Source organism: Fusarium falciforme, chromosome 5, assembly GCF_026873545.1.
Source record: "Fusarium falciforme chromosome 5, complete sequence".
NCBI lineage: Eukaryota > Fungi > Ascomycota > Sordariomycetes > Hypocreales > Nectriaceae > Fusarium > Fusarium falciforme.
The window spans coordinates 592,019-606,537 of NC_070548.1; the positions used below are offsets into that span (position 1 = coordinate 592,019).

Consider the following 14,519-nt stretch of genomic DNA (forward strand, 5'->3'; position numbering starts at 1 on the left):
TCCATCGAGGCAGATCATCACGACAGAGCTGTTTAAAGCTCTGACCAAGTCTTGACAGGGTATGCCATGTTACGGGATTGTGAGAATGCGGTAGTTGTTCTTGGTCGAGTAAATTGGTCAACAAGCCGAAGTCCTTGACTTACCAATATGGATAACACACTTGGCTTGGCTATCAATTCTGCCTTTCACACAGAAGCACTGTCGGAGTCCGCTTGTAGCCCGGGCCGTGCCATGGGGGTGGACCATGATCCCAGGGTGTCGGCCGTCAAGATCCTTGTTCCTCCTTCGATCTGCCGATTTCATCAACAGCATATATTAATTGCTGATAGTGCGAGTGGCTGGGTACACCTTTCTCCCCTGTTGGGCCAAGCTCTCTGATTGCGCTCAAGGCACTGTCGCTCCCACACCTCTCTGTCGTCATTTCCCTTGTCCAGTCTCAGTTTCAAGAGTTGTCTCGTTCCCCTCTTTTCCCCTGTTGACGCAGAGATCTTCTACGGGCCTCTTCATTGTAACCATCAGCTCCAGAAACTCCGTATTAATTTCGTGCGCTCTCAAAAGAGACAGAAGAGAGTTGTGTTATGAGGGGAGCTGAAACAGTCCCTGACCCAACAGCCGTGCTGTGCCACTACTCTGTCAATCTAAGTAAACCATCGGCTGTTTTGTATTGAGCTTGTTTTTCCGTTCAAGTCCATCAAACCTCATTACCTGCCTTATCAAAGGCGTGCAAAAACGCTGAATCCTATTCGAGAGTTGCGCGTTGTCTGGGGGCTGAGTTGCAACGCCTAGATTACAGAGGGGACACGACGTGTATTAATTTTTTTTTCTCACGCTGCAATCCAAATTGGCTTGTTTCAAGGTCTGTCACGGCTGATCTCCTACTACCTCAGTCGCCATTTATTAGGCCATGGGGTGTCAGGGTCAACGAGGGCGCCTTTCAGCCCAGCACTTACTAGTTTATCGCAAGACAAAAGATAAATTTCTTATTTAGTAACCCCATCTGGCCCCATGGCATATGTACGATCACCTTGGTGATTCTTGGCTGAGCCAAGCCCCAAGCCAAAGCGACTCTAAGAATGGTAGCAATAGTGGCTCTTCAACAAAAGTTATCGAGATAGATATTCCTTTGTATTCTCATTGACTTCATTGGTCTTTCTGTTATCACACCTTATTCCTCAGTTGTTAAGCGATTTGGGTGGTTTTTAGTAGTCATTGCATATTCGTAGTTGTCGAAGGCATGATTTAAGGCGGTAGGACCGCCTCTTATATGTCAAAATAAGAAGTTTTTTACAGAGATAGCTGAGATATATGGTGAAAGTATTTTGAACACGTCTTGCGTTCTATGATATGGGTGCCGATGTTGAATCGAGCCAGGTCGATGACCTTCTCGCGAGGCGTTCATGTGAAAAGGTGTCGTTACGAGGCGTTGGACATAACTCCAATGCTATACATGTAGAATTAGATAAATACGAAAAGTCTCAAAAGTCTCGCTCAAAAGTCTTAGTCGAGTTCCGTTGTCCAACGACGACCTCGTGGTTACCAGAACCACCGATGGCGCTACCCTACAGCCATGGCTGTAAACGTTCTCTGGTTGTAACATAGAAGATTGGTTCATGTTTTGCAATAAAAAAATGTCATATAGCTGCTGATCATGTTCTAAAAGAGAAATTCCCATTTTACTCAACGTCGAAGGTTGTGATTAACCTGTCTACTCTTTGAATCGTCTATTTCACGGAATATCTACTTTGGTTGCAACACTATTCAAGTGGGCTCAACAACAATGCGAGATTCCTTCCCGAGTACGATTATTGAGCGCTCCATAGAATATCGTGTTGACTGACGCATTTCCCTAGAGGTGAAGCGCAGTGGCAGGCCGACGAACCCCCAACGTCAGCCTTCCGCCCTCCAATGTGACGGAATTCGCAGGAAATGTAAACTCTGAGTCACCTCAACACCTCCTAGGTGATGCTGCAAAGAGATTATCGCAGAGGATACTCTTTTCGGAATAGAACTGCTAAGACTTGCAATAAATAAAGATATTGGGGGCCGTTGGAGCCTAATCTGTTGCTTCGTCCGGGAATGTGGGAGGAGTTCCGATGGAGACATGGCCAACACAGCGGTTGTCCCCATTCAACCCACGCAGAAGACCTCGCATTTCTCGGGGTTTGAAACGAAAAGCTCGGTTAGTCCCACAAAATCCCAGCTAGACGGCCGAGATGCAGGCCTCCGTCCTTGCAGCTTGATGAGTCTAGGCTCGGACCCCTGGCATTCCTGGGGCCGCCGATGCTGATCACTTGGAAGAACATGGGAACCGAGCGCGGACATGGCAAGTTAGAGATCGCGGTGGACTTTTACTCGAGAAGAAGGTTTTATGTTGGCATGTTTGAGAGTTTCGTTTGTGAGACTCGTTGAAGAAGGTGAAGCGGTGTAAGTGGTAGCGAGGTAGAACCCAAGCGTCATGCTGAGAGTAACAGAGGCATCCAAGCCGGTATGTCTTCGTTTGCAACTTCTCACTTAGAAATGCATTATCAATCTACTGTCCTCATGTGCCTGACAACAGCCAAGTGTGGACGCGCAAGCTCCCTGCAACAGAGCCGGCGTTAAGATGCCATCCCGCGCCAAGCGCCGAAACTTGCGCCCCGAAGCCCATGCCAACTATTATTCCAGCTCTTCCCATATGAAACTTGACAAATTCCAGTCAAAGAAGCGGCGAATGTGTGGTTGCTGTGCCTATGCCATCGCGCCACTCGTAGCCGCCGACGATTTTAAGCGCGCAAAAAGCGCGATGGCATCTTTCGCCTGCATTAGCTTGCATGTTGACCCAAAAGAAAGAGAGTGGCTGGAAAATCCCGTTACAAGGGTTTCGGGGCGCTTGATGAAACTTGGGACGGACCGGGGGAGAAGTCGAGGCCGATCGGCGGAGATGGCAAGGCAGATTGTTTTCACGATAACATCACAAGTGACTCTATTGACAACTTGAGAGAATCGCCAAGAGTCAAGTATGGAGTCAGATTCCAGTGACTCTTTTCTTCTTGCTTTAACAGGCCGAGCAAAGTTGTAGTCTTCGAGTTGGAGTTTGACAATGTCGACAAAGGGCGACAGTTACAGGCCTTGAATCCTTTGTTGGCTCTATCACCAGGTGCATGCGTGTCCTCTCAACATGTCATTATTCCTAGGGACCGTGCAAAATGTGGGTGGGAACAGAATCCTTCAGCCCTAGCAAGCTCCCATAGGAACGGTCTATTCGTGCGTCCCTCTGCGGACTCCATTTGCCAGGCGATGCCTGCCGTTGCCTGCCGTGGGGAGAGCCTCTGCCCGCCATCGTGTAGTTATACTCGAGTATTTGCCCTTTATCTCTTGTCTTTAATTTCGTTTGTCTTTCTCTTTTGGTATAGATTTCCTACATTCGTCAATTTTGCTTCATTCGTTTCGTTTGCTTGATGCTAGTCATCAAGGCGTTAACAGACGCCATGTTTTCTTCACTCATTTCTTTCCCTTCACTTCACTTCTTTACAATACTCATATTTCTCTCTCTTTCCTCGGCACAGGATGCCTGCGTTCTTCGCCCCATATCTCTTCCGATCGAGAATGTTACCTTGGCCTCTGGTTATATCCGCCGTGGCGTCAATCTCAAGGTTGGAGAGCCAGGACAATCACTTTCCTTCATACCTAGATGGTGAGGATGTTTCCGGTATTGAATTTAAACCACAAGGCCACTAAATCTGTGCAAGGGCCAACAATAACACCTTCGTATACGGGCCTTCGTGTTTAAAGACCGACTTCTTAGACACAGAATGTGTCACATACCGCGGAGGGCTTTACCTACCCAAGAACTCGACCGTTGATAGAACCACGAGTGAGGAATACACACCTGTGGCGGAGTCTTGGGACAGAAGCACATACAATATGTTCAACAGCACCCTGTATTTGGGTAATGAGCTCACCCTGAAGGGCTTCCCTATGGCGCAGCCGATTGCTTCTGAGGACGCTTGGGGCTTGTACGGCGCCTCCCCCCAACACATCATCGGAGTAGGAACAGAGTCGACGATATTGAGTGCCCTACGTAACGTTGGACGGATTGCTTCGCGGTCCGTCGGCTACTACTGGGGTATGGACTCGATTGGCTCTAAAGACGACACTCCGGGTTCCCTGGTATTCGGGGGCTACGACAGAGCCAAGACCTATGGAGACGGCGATGAGATGGACTTCACACTTGGGAAGGACAGTTGTCGGAGTAAGATGATGGTTTCAATCAGCGGCCTTTCCCTCAACTTCCGCAACGGCACCGACGTGTCGCTATTCGCTTCGAGCAACCAGGTGAAGCCGCTACGGGCATGTGTAGTCCCTCAGAACCCATACATCATGAGCCTCAATCAGGAACCATACTTTGACAAACTTCTGGATGCCATCGGAAGCAAGTTTATCAACTCCAGCAGGATGCAAGGGGTTGACTATCAAAGCGCTCTGCTCGATCCTGAAATGCCATGGTAAGTGACCATCATTGTCCGCCGGGAAAGCATGAATAACCCTAACCTGTCAATTTAGGTACAATGGAGACTTCACTATCAAGTTGAACACCGGTCTATCCATCACCATCCCAAACAACCAGCTCATTGTCCCGGAACGGAGGATCAACGAGGACGGAGAGATCTACAGGAATGATTCCCAGCCGCTTCTTAGAATCAACAGGATGCAGGATGGACTCATTTCCATCGGTCGATTCTTCTTCACCGCTGCTTATCTCGCCACCAATGAAGATGCCGGAAAGTTTACGATCTGGAAGGCCAACCCAAGGACCGACCAAGACCTAGTGGCTCTGGACGCGAGCAACAAGCCCATCGACAACCAGGTCACCTGCACGGCGACCCCCGTCAACACGGTTTTGGCCAAGCCAGACCAAGGTGATGGGAAAGAGCAGAACAACGAAGACGAGGAGAATGACCAGAACGAAAAGGACAAGGTCAGTGAAACAACAGCGACTCCGGCAGCAACTTCGACAGCAGCTTCGACAGCAGCCTCGACAGCAGCCTCGACAGCAACTTCGACACCCAAGCCAGACACAGGTCTTCCGATAGAGGCCAAAGCCGGCATCGCCGCTGGCGCCGGAGCTGCAGGACTCATATGCATCGGTCTCTTGGCCTGGTTGATCATAAGACGAAAACGAAGAGCGATGGGAGAGTCGGACGCAATGAGCCTGGCGTCGGTACAGACAGGTTGGTCTAGATCTGGCGACATGAAAATGGCCTATCCAAGCCAAGGATACCCTCACTTTATCCCACAAGAGATGGGAACATACAATGAGCGCCAGCCCCCGGCTGAGATGCCCTGATGAAGGAGAATGAATTGCATAGCAACGGAGTTGTTTGCTTTTGTTTATGTTTGATGAGACCATATGAACTGGAGAGGGTGTTTGTTTTGGGACAGGAGAAAAGCGCATTCATTACCATAGTTCTATTTTCTGGGCGAGTGTTTGATAAATTGAGCGAATTAATTTGTTTTGTATCCATCTACAGCTTCGACTTGGGCTTGGTGACAACTCCGACACACTTGATCTCAATGTCTGCGTTGAGAGGAAGAGTCTTGACGGCAACGCATCTGTGAGAAGTTAGCATTCGTGAGAGATATTTGTCTGTTAGCAACTCACGTCCGGGCAGGCTTAATCTCGCCCCAGTAGTTCTGGTACACCTCGTTCATCTTGGCGTAGTACTTGAGGTCCGACAGGAAAATGTTGACCTCGACAACATCGTTGATGCTGGAGCCGGCCTCCTCCAGAATAGCGCCGAGGTTGCGGATGATTTGGTGCTATAAATTCATGAGCCCAACATCTCAACTACCATGGAGGAGCGTAAATACTGTGTGAGCCTCAATATCGCCGTCAATGATCTTGCCGGTCTGAGGATCCATGGCGAGAGCGCCCGAAGTGAAGACAAAGCCATTAGCAATAATGGCCTGGTTCATGAGGCTGGCCGGCGTGGCCGGAGCCTTCTTGGAGGAAACTGGAGTTCGAGACATGTTTTTACAGGTAATATCGGCGGTGTTTGGCTGTAAATTGATGCTTGAGAGTTGACAGAAATGGATTACCAAGATGGAGGTTCAGTCAAGCGCAATGCGGGGAGCCAGATCTAAACACCGAAAGTTCCATGGGTACCCGCTTGGAACCGACCGAGTATCTCAACCACCAGCGGAAATAGGCTTCTTAATTCCAGTTTCGGGTCTAATGATGATATCGCTGAGTAATTGGGATTAAGCCACGGATTGGAGTGTTTGCTCCTAAATTCATGGGACAATGGCCTTGAATCTCATCTTCCTAATTGGGTATTAACGGTGGCCGAGGTCCATGCTAGGCCGAGATCGGGGCACTTCAAGATAAAGCAAATATGTTTTCTTAAAAGAAGCAGCTTATGGCTGCACCAGTATAGAATAAGGCACAAGCTTCAAGAAGTATTCAGGATTGACTTGCGTCACTTGTGTTACCTTCAGTCATCCACACTTCTCTGTGATGCGACATGCACCCAACAGCTCACCCATCTTTCCCAACCCCTGACAAAAGGCACAGGAAGGAAAAGTCACGTTTCCCATCTAACCGCCGTGCTCGACCCGAATATCTGGTAAAGGTAAACAAGCCCACGGAGAGACCCAGCCCTGCTCTCGGTCCTCGCTTCCATGGCAAGATCCCATTGGCCAGAGACACGGGCACGTTGGTTGTCATTCTTGAGCCGTGACAGGTTTTTAGTTTCATCCAGACTTTCGGAAACCACTTAGAATCTGTTGGCAGGGCGGTTCGACCTCAGGCCCGCAAATACTGGGCGTCAAGCATCCGGATTGATCAGCCCTGCGACGCGGTCAGCTTCGTCTAGAGGCAACACCATGAATATCATCACCAGCCCGACGTGGCAGCCCGGAGCATGAGTTGATTGGGCTCTATTTGCGTCCTGGAGTGTTTCGCTTCTGGAATATTGACACTAAGGGGTCAGCTACCGACCCAACACCAATGGTCGCTGTTGTAGGAGCCCGCTGGTATAAGAAGCGGTGACCAGTATGCGATTTCTTGAGATGCCAGACATTCACTTCATTCAGCATTCAAATCTCCTCTTTGCATAGAAGAAGCCCAAGACTCATCGAGATGCTGTCGGCATTCCTCCTCCTGTTCCTGGCCACCACAAGCGTGGCCATGCCTCAGCCAACTTCTCAGCCAACTCCTCAGCCAACGCCTGAGCTAATGAAGCGGGTAAGCATCATGGTCACTCGTACCATGATCCTCCGACTAATGACTTCGTTGTAGAACGCGACTACCAACTCCACAAGACACGATTGCATGCGAAATTGCACATCGCAGTGCGGTCATGGTGGTGTTTGTGATTTGGTGTGCTCCATCCTCAAATGCCCCCCGAACATGAAACGAGCGGACCTTTCAGGCGAATTCGAGAAGAAGCAGGTAGCCAGAAGGGAGGAAGAGGAAGAGGAAGAGGAGGATGGATTTGAAGACGTTGAGGTGGTCGAGACAAGCCATGTCAACTGATGCCATGTGAAGGCGGATTTCTTATACCCCCAGTGCAAATATTCCGGAATGACATGAGGAACGAGATAAACGAAGCAATGATATATAGTTAATGGATCTCGAATTTTCTGTAATAACCGTTAGCCGGCCAAAGGGGCGACGCAGCTAACCCAAATCAACGCCGACGCTATGCCCAACCATCTCCCAACTTCCGAGAGAATCCAAAGAAACAAAAGAGCTGGAATCCGAGGCAGCAGAGTGACTCTACTCTGCATGTCCACTGATCCCTCCCTTGATGCCTTCAAGAATGCCGGACCAGTGTCCACCTTGCCGAACCTTGGACACATCAGAGAACTGATCACAGGTGATCTTTCGAATGAGAAGAGTATCTTTGGCCTTCTTGTGTGTCTTTCCATCGCCCCTGAGCAGGTACTCTTCGAACCATCCCTCTTCGGCGGTGTCGAAGGGGAGGAACGCAAGCTCGGCGGCCCGGTCTGCGTAGTCTTCGCCCTGATAGTCCAGAACAGCGCCCACAAGTTTTCGGAACAGAAGCTCACGGGTGTGAGGAGGATGTGTTCGAGAGTAGAAGAGCGCTTCAGAGACGTTTGTTTGAGCCATGGCATCGAAGAGCAACTCGAGAGCGGCCGAGGTCTTCAGGATAGGCTGCACCGCGTAGAAGTAGGAGAGTGCGATACTGAAGTCTTTATCGGAGGCGCGGCGGACGAGGACGGTGATGATGTCGTCGGCAAAGTCTGGGATGAGTGAAGGGTGCGAGATATATTCAAGGGCTCGCTATGACAGGTCAGTGGATTGTGAGCATGGCTAGGTATGTAGAGGAACCTACAGAGAAGTCGTGTCTGTCAAGATACCACAGGCCCTTCATGAAGATTTCGTACTTCTTGGGCATTCCAGATTCCTCTACAAAGGCCTCCGAGACGCTCTCGTGTTCCGAGGTTTGGTCAAAGTCGAGGAGGATGTAGTAGAAGATGGAGTATTTGTGATGCATAGACATGTTGGCTTCGCAGATTTGTTGATGCAATTGCTTCAGTGCATTGTCGGTCTTGGGAGGGTAGATCTTGGCTGTGAAGAAGAAATCAGCAAATGCGACGGTATTGCATCCACGTTAGAACCTACCCTTGGTGATTCCCACAGCCCTCAAAACACGGTCGATGAAGAGTGCGCCATCGAAGCTTTTGCGACAAGCCTCGATGTCGGATTGGGTCTTGCGATCGTATGGGTTCGTCGCCTCAGAGGAGAACACATGGTGGATATTGGCGTAGTCGAACATTTTGTTGGATTTGGGAGTAACTCTAGAAACCTTGAGGAGCTTGAAGAGCTTGAAGAGCCATCGCGAAACGGTCAAAGCAGAGCTCCGAGCTGTCGCGCTTTCACGTGACTTAGTTGGCGCCAGGGCACCCCGCGCCGGCAGCCGCCTTCAGGGGATTGTTTACAAACTGCGGGACTGATTGGGACATTTCCAAACAAACGCGGGGCGCAACCACTTTATTATCATCTCAACCCAACACCCTTGAGCACCGCCCTGACATTTGCGCTGCATGAGCAATACATCATTTTTCGATTAGATACCCCTACGAACACTCACAATGTCGGGCGCATCCCCGACAAGACCGACCCGGCGGGCCACCAGACGCACCGCAATCATTGATTCCGATGATGAGGATGACCTCGTCTCCAACCGCTCCAAGATCCAAGAGGAGGAAGAGGACTATGAGCCAGAGCCGCAAAAAAGCCCTCGACGGCAAACACGAGGTGGACGCAAGTCGTCAACTCCCGCTGCCGCACCTAAACCCAGAGGCCGTCCCCGCAAGAGTGCCGCCTCCACCGCCTCGATCGAGCCCAGCGAGGTGTTTGATGCCGACTCGACGATCAAGCCTGAGCCAGAATCTGCGAAGAAACCTGCACCCCGGAAGCGCAAGAGCGCAGCCACGAGAAGCTCGATCGGATCCATCCCCGACCTTCCTCCTCCCACACCGCAAGCCGGCTCCCCAGAGACATCAAGGATAGAAGCATCCCAGGCGGACACTTCAACATCCAGTGTGAATACTACGACCGTCGATGATACCCAGGCTACCATCAAGCCTATCAAGCCCATGGACACCATTATGGAGAAGCCCATGGACATTGTGCTCAAGTCACGGACTGTGACCATACCCATTGTGGAGGACACAACACCCAAGGCCCGTATTGTTTTGACGCATCTCATCTTGAACAACTTCAAGAGTTATGCCGGCAGACAAGAAGTCGGTCCCTTCCATGCGTCCTTCTCTTCCGTCGTTGGCCCCAACGGTTCTGGAAAGTCCAACGTTATTGACTCGCTCCTCTTCGTCTTTGGTTTCCGAGCCAGCAAGATGCGACAAGGGAAGATTTCGGCTCTTATTCACAACTCTGCTCAGCATCCGAACTTGGAGTACTGTGAGGTTGCCGTTCACTTCCAAGAAGTCATGGATCAGGTATGAAGCCTTAGTCCCAAGCTTGGTACCCTTACTAACACGTTCAAGCCTGGTGGTGGCCACGAGGTTATTCCTGACTCCGAACTCATTATCTCACGAAAAGCGTTCCGAAACAACTCGAGCAAATACTACATCAACGGCAAGGAATCCAATTTTACGACAGTCACCACTCTCCTCAAAGACCGAGGCGTCGATCTGGACCACAAGCGATTCCTGATTCTTCAGGGTGAAGTCGAGTCAATTGCTCAGATGAAGCCCAAGGCTGCAAACGAGCATGATGATGGCCTACTCGAGTACCTCGAAGACATTATCGGAACCTCCAAGTACAAGACGCCAATCGAAGAATCCGCTGCCGAAGTCGAGACCCTCAATGATGTTTGCATGGAGAAGAGCGGTCGAGTTCAGCACGTCGAGAAGGAAAAGAACAGCCTCGAGGACAAGAAGGACAAGGCAATTGCCTACATCCGAGATGAAAACGAGCTGGCCATGAAGCAGTCTGCGCTTTACCAGCTATTCCTTCACAAGTGCAGCGAGAATGTTGCTGTGACTCAGGAAGCCATCAGCCAGATGCAAGCTCAGCTCGACGCCGAGCTTGAGAAGCACCACGGCAGTGAGCAAATAATCAAGAGCCTCGAAGGTGAGCACGCCAAGGGTGCCAAGGAGTTTGAGGCCCAGGAGAAGCAAACACAGGCCCTCGTCAAGGAGATGTCCAAGTTTGAGCAGGAGCGTGTCAAATTCGACGAAAAGCGAAAGTTCTTGGAGGACAAGCGCAAGAAGCTTGAGAAGACCATTGCCAATGCCGAAACGACATCTGCCGAAGCCGACGAGACCATTGAGCAATGCGGGGAGGAAATTGAAATCCGAACCCAGGCGATCGGCGAGCTTGAGGAACAAATCCAAACCGCCGAAGCTGAACTCGCCAAGATCCGTGACAGCTTGAAGGGCAAGACTCAAGCTTTCTCTGACCAAATCGCGGCTCTTCAAAAGTCTCTGGAGCCTTGGATGGAAAAGATCAACCAGAAGCAGTCGGCAATTGCTGTCGCAGAGAGTGAACTCAGCATTCTCCAGGAGAAGGCCAATGCTGGTGCTGTCGCTTTGGAAGAGCTTGAGGCCAAGATTGTCTCCATCGAAGAGGGCAAGGCGGCCAAGAAGAAGGAGCTCAAGTCTTGCCAAGCGGAAAAGGCTGAGCTTCTGAAGGAGGCCGCCAAGATGGAGTCTGAGTTGCAGGTCCTCTCCGAACAGGAGCCCAAGATTCGCTCCAAGATCTCCAACGCGCGCCAAAAGGCCGATGAAGCTCGTTCAAGCTTGTCTAACACACAGGCCCGGGGCAACGTCCTCGCTGCGCTGATGCGCATGAAGGAGTCTGGTCGTATTGACGGCTTCCATGGACGCCTGGGTAACCTTGGTACCATTGATCAAAAGTACGATGTCGCCATCTCAACAGCCTGCGGCGCCCTTGACAACTTTGTCACCGAGACTGTCGAGGCTGGTCAGCAGTGTATCGAGTATCTCCGAAAGAACAACGTTGGACGAGGCAACTTCATCTGCTTGGACAAGCTGAGAGTTCGAGACCTGTCGCCTATTCAGACTCCTGAGAACGCCCCTCGTCTGTTTGATCTCGTTCAAGCCAAGGAGGACAAGTTCCGACCCGCCTTCTACCACGCCATGCAAGACACCCTCGTCGCTACAGACCTAGCTCAGGCGAACAGGATCGCATACGGCGCAAAGCGATGGCGAGTCGTCACTCTTGACGGAGAACTCATCGACAAGTCTGGTACTATGTCGGGTGGTGGTACAACTGTCAAGAGAGGCCTCATGTCTTCCAAGCTCGTCTCAGATGTGAGCAAGGACCAGGTCGCCAAGCTCGAGAGTGATCGCGATGGATGGGAGGCCAAGTTCCAGGAGTTCCAAGAATACCAGAGAGAATGTGAGACTCGCCTCCGAGAGCTGAACGAGCAGATCCCTCAGCTCGACACCAAGATGCAGAAGCTCAACCTTGAAATCGAGAGCGCCGAAAGGAACGTCGCCGACCTCCAGCGACGCATCAAGGAGGTCAGCAAGGAGCACCAGCCCTCAGCCACTGATAACAGCCGCATTGTCGCTCTGCAGAAGGAGATCGCCAAGCTCAACAAAGAGGTGGAGAGGCTTCACGAGGAGACCTCCAGCGTGGAAGAGGAGATCAAGGCTCTGCAGGACAAGATCATGGAGGTGGGAGGTGAGAAGCTTCGTGCGCAGCGAGCCAAGGTCGATGCCATCAAGGAGGAGATTTCATCCAACAATGAGGAAATCTCCAATGCCGAGGTTCGCAAGGTCAAGGCTGAGAAGCAAAGGATCAAGCTCGAAAAGGACCAAGCGAAGTCCACCAAAGAGCTCGAGGCTGCCGCCCGTGACTTGGAGAAGCTTGAGAACGATATCAACAACCAGGGCGAGATTGCCGAGCAGCTTCAGGCCCAAGTTGAGGAGGCTGAGCAGGGCCTGGCCGCCAAGAAGAAGGAGCTCAAGTCACTTAAGAAAGAGTTGGATGAGAAGACGGATGAACTGAATGAGACAAGAGCGGTCGAGATTGAGATGCGCAACAAGTTGGAGGAGAACCAGAAGGTTCTTGTTGAGAACCAAAGACGACTCCGCCATTGGGACGACAAGCTGTCCAAGCTTGCCCTTCAGAACATCGACGACCTCATTGGTGGTTCTTCGAGCCAGTCCAGGTCTCAGCCGAAGGTCAAGCCGCAACCGAGTGACGATGGAGACGTGGATATGGACGACGCTCCTCAGGATGATGTGGACATGACTGACGCCCCTCAAGAGGACGAGGAAGGCGAAGAGGAAGAGGAGGAAGATGAGGGCGAGCACAACGGTCAACCCAGCGAGCTTCCCCGGTATACACCCGACGAGCTTGCTGACATGCGGGAGGAGACACTCAAGGGCGAGATTGCTGCTCTAGAGGAAAAGACACAGAACGTCAATGTCGACCTGAGCGTCCTTTCGGAATACCGAAGGCGTGTGGAAGAGCACGCGGCTCGTTCTTCAGACCTACAGTCGGCCATTGCACAACGAGATGTGGCCAAAAAGCGGTGCGACGATCTTCGGCGCCTGCGGCTGGAAGGCTTCATGGAAGGTTTCAGTGCCATCTCCCTCAGGCTGAAGGAGATGTATCAGATGATTACCATGGGAGGAAACGCGGAGCTGGAGCTGGTGGACAGTCTTGACCCCTTCAGCGAGGGTATCTTGTTCAGTGTGATGCCGCCCAAGAAGAGCTGGAAGAACATCAGCAACCTTTCTGGTGGAGAGAAGACGCTGAGCAGTTTGGCATTGGTGTTTGCCCTGCACCACTACAAGCCAACACCACTGTATGTCATGGACGAGATCGATGCTGCGTTGGATTTCAGAAACGTGAGTGCCACCCTGCCCCTGAGACACTCGGCTGCGAATCGGCCATTGAAGCTTACGCTCGCGTGGGCATGCCATATTGCTTTCCTACTCTCTCGTATTTCGATAGCCGCTAACACAGTCTCCAGGTCTCGATCGTTGCCAATTACATCAAGGAGCGTACCAAGAACGCCCAGTTCATTGTCATTTCGCTGCGCAACAACATGTTTGAGCTTGCGGCGCGGCTGGTTGGAGTGTACAAGGTCAATCATATGACCAAGAGTGTGACGATTGAGAACAAGGACTTTATCGTGAGACCCCAAGGGCAGCAGCAACAGCAGCAGCGAGTCCAGGGGGGTAATCCGACAACGACATTACCGTTCAGGTGATGAGCTGTCTGATGGTGTTTGGTACGGAGTTGTGTCATGATGATAATGCGGGTAATGAATGACTACAGGACGGGGGCTAGATTATGATATTTGACGATATTTGCATTGACAGACCAGCGAGCGTTACGACAATGGTGATACCGTGTTCTCATGTCGAGTACAATGATACTCATCTCTTCTCAATTCGGATCTAACCATATTCAGCTTTTCTAGGACCTTACTGCTTAGCTTGTCAGCGTCCTCGAGTTGCCTCGTCTCATCAACTCGTACCACGCTCGCGTCCCACGATCCAGGAACCGGCTTTTGTACCACCAACTCTCGCCATGGACCAAGACTCGACTGGGCTTTGCAACCTGGGACATTAAGGACTCAAGCCACTCGCCGAGTCCCAAGCGACCCTTCCCGTGCCTCGTGGTCACGACGCAGATAGCCGTTCACATCTGCCGCGAACCGTCGATCTGGCAGGCGCATACACAGTGGCACGCGGGTGACAGCTGCAGGAGATGTCCAATCTACGGAGGGGACGCCTTCAAGTGCCGAGGTCGAGACCAGCTGCGAGATGTCGTGGTGTCTCGGCAGATTCTCTTCCATGTCTCGCAGGTCGAGTCGAGTTCCGGCGTCCTGAAGAGGATGGTTGTGTTATCAGGGGGCGAGAAGGACGGGCGGCCTCGTACTGGAGATTCAGGAGACGCTTGTGATGGTTAGGTACGTTCTATAAGAAACCTCGAGGCAGTCTTGGAAGAGCAACACTACACTCTTCACACACAATCATCTCCCAACACGCTCGTTTCTCTTCAC

The 14,519-nt window shown here is 51.4% G+C and overlaps 5 protein-coding genes across 5 annotated transcripts; 3 read left to right on the forward strand and 2 right to left on the reverse strand.

Annotated features, from left to right (window-relative positions):
- Positions 1-3,903: 3,903 nt before the first annotated feature.
- NCS54_00643000 (Hypothetical protein) lies at positions 3,904-5,326 on the forward strand (the record flags this gene model as incomplete). Its single annotated transcript, XM_053151890.1, has 2 exons — positions 3,904-4,484; positions 4,543-5,326. The coding sequence occupies 2 exons, from the start codon at positions 3,904-3,906 to the stop codon at positions 5,324-5,326; spliced, it is 1,365 nt and encodes a 454-aa protein (XP_053007865.1).
- A 178-nt stretch (positions 5,327-5,504) lies between these two features.
- NCS54_00643100 (Hypothetical protein) lies at positions 5,505-6,009 on the reverse strand (the record flags this gene model as incomplete). The annotated part of the gene is made up of 3 exons (XM_053151891.1): positions 5,505-5,592; positions 5,642-5,799; positions 5,851-6,009. 3 exons carry the CDS (start codon positions 6,007-6,009, stop codon positions 5,505-5,507), a joined length of 405 nt encoding a protein of 134 aa, XP_053007866.1.
- A 1,111-nt stretch (positions 6,010-7,120) lies between these two features.
- Positions 7,121-7,516, forward strand: NCS54_00643200 (Hypothetical protein; the record flags this gene model as incomplete). Its single annotated transcript, XM_053151892.1, has 2 exons — positions 7,121-7,225; positions 7,280-7,516. 2 exons carry the CDS (start codon positions 7,121-7,123, stop codon positions 7,514-7,516), a joined length of 342 nt encoding a protein of 113 aa, XP_053007867.1.
- Positions 7,517-7,759: 243 nt separating this feature from the next.
- NCS54_00643300 (ELYS domain-containing protein) lies at positions 7,760-8,804 on the reverse strand (the record flags this gene model as incomplete). The annotated part of the gene is made up of 3 exons (XM_053151893.1): positions 8,630-8,804; positions 8,340-8,575; positions 7,760-8,287 (listed from the first exon to the last, which is right to left on the reverse strand). Exons 1-3 carry the CDS (start codon positions 8,781-8,783, stop codon positions 7,760-7,762), a joined length of 918 nt encoding a protein of 305 aa, XP_053007868.1. The 5' UTR covers positions 8,784-8,804.
- A 295-nt stretch (positions 8,805-9,099) lies between these two features.
- NCS54_00643400 (Structural maintenance of chromosomes protein) lies at positions 9,100-14,426 on the forward strand (the record flags this gene model as incomplete). The annotated part of the gene is made up of 4 exons (XM_053151894.1): positions 9,100-9,966; positions 10,015-13,356; positions 13,482-13,717; positions 13,958-14,426. The coding sequence occupies 4 exons, from the start codon at positions 9,100-9,102 to the stop codon at positions 14,424-14,426; spliced, it is 4,914 nt and encodes a 1,637-aa protein (XP_053007869.1).
- Positions 14,427-14,519: the final 93 nt, after the last annotated feature.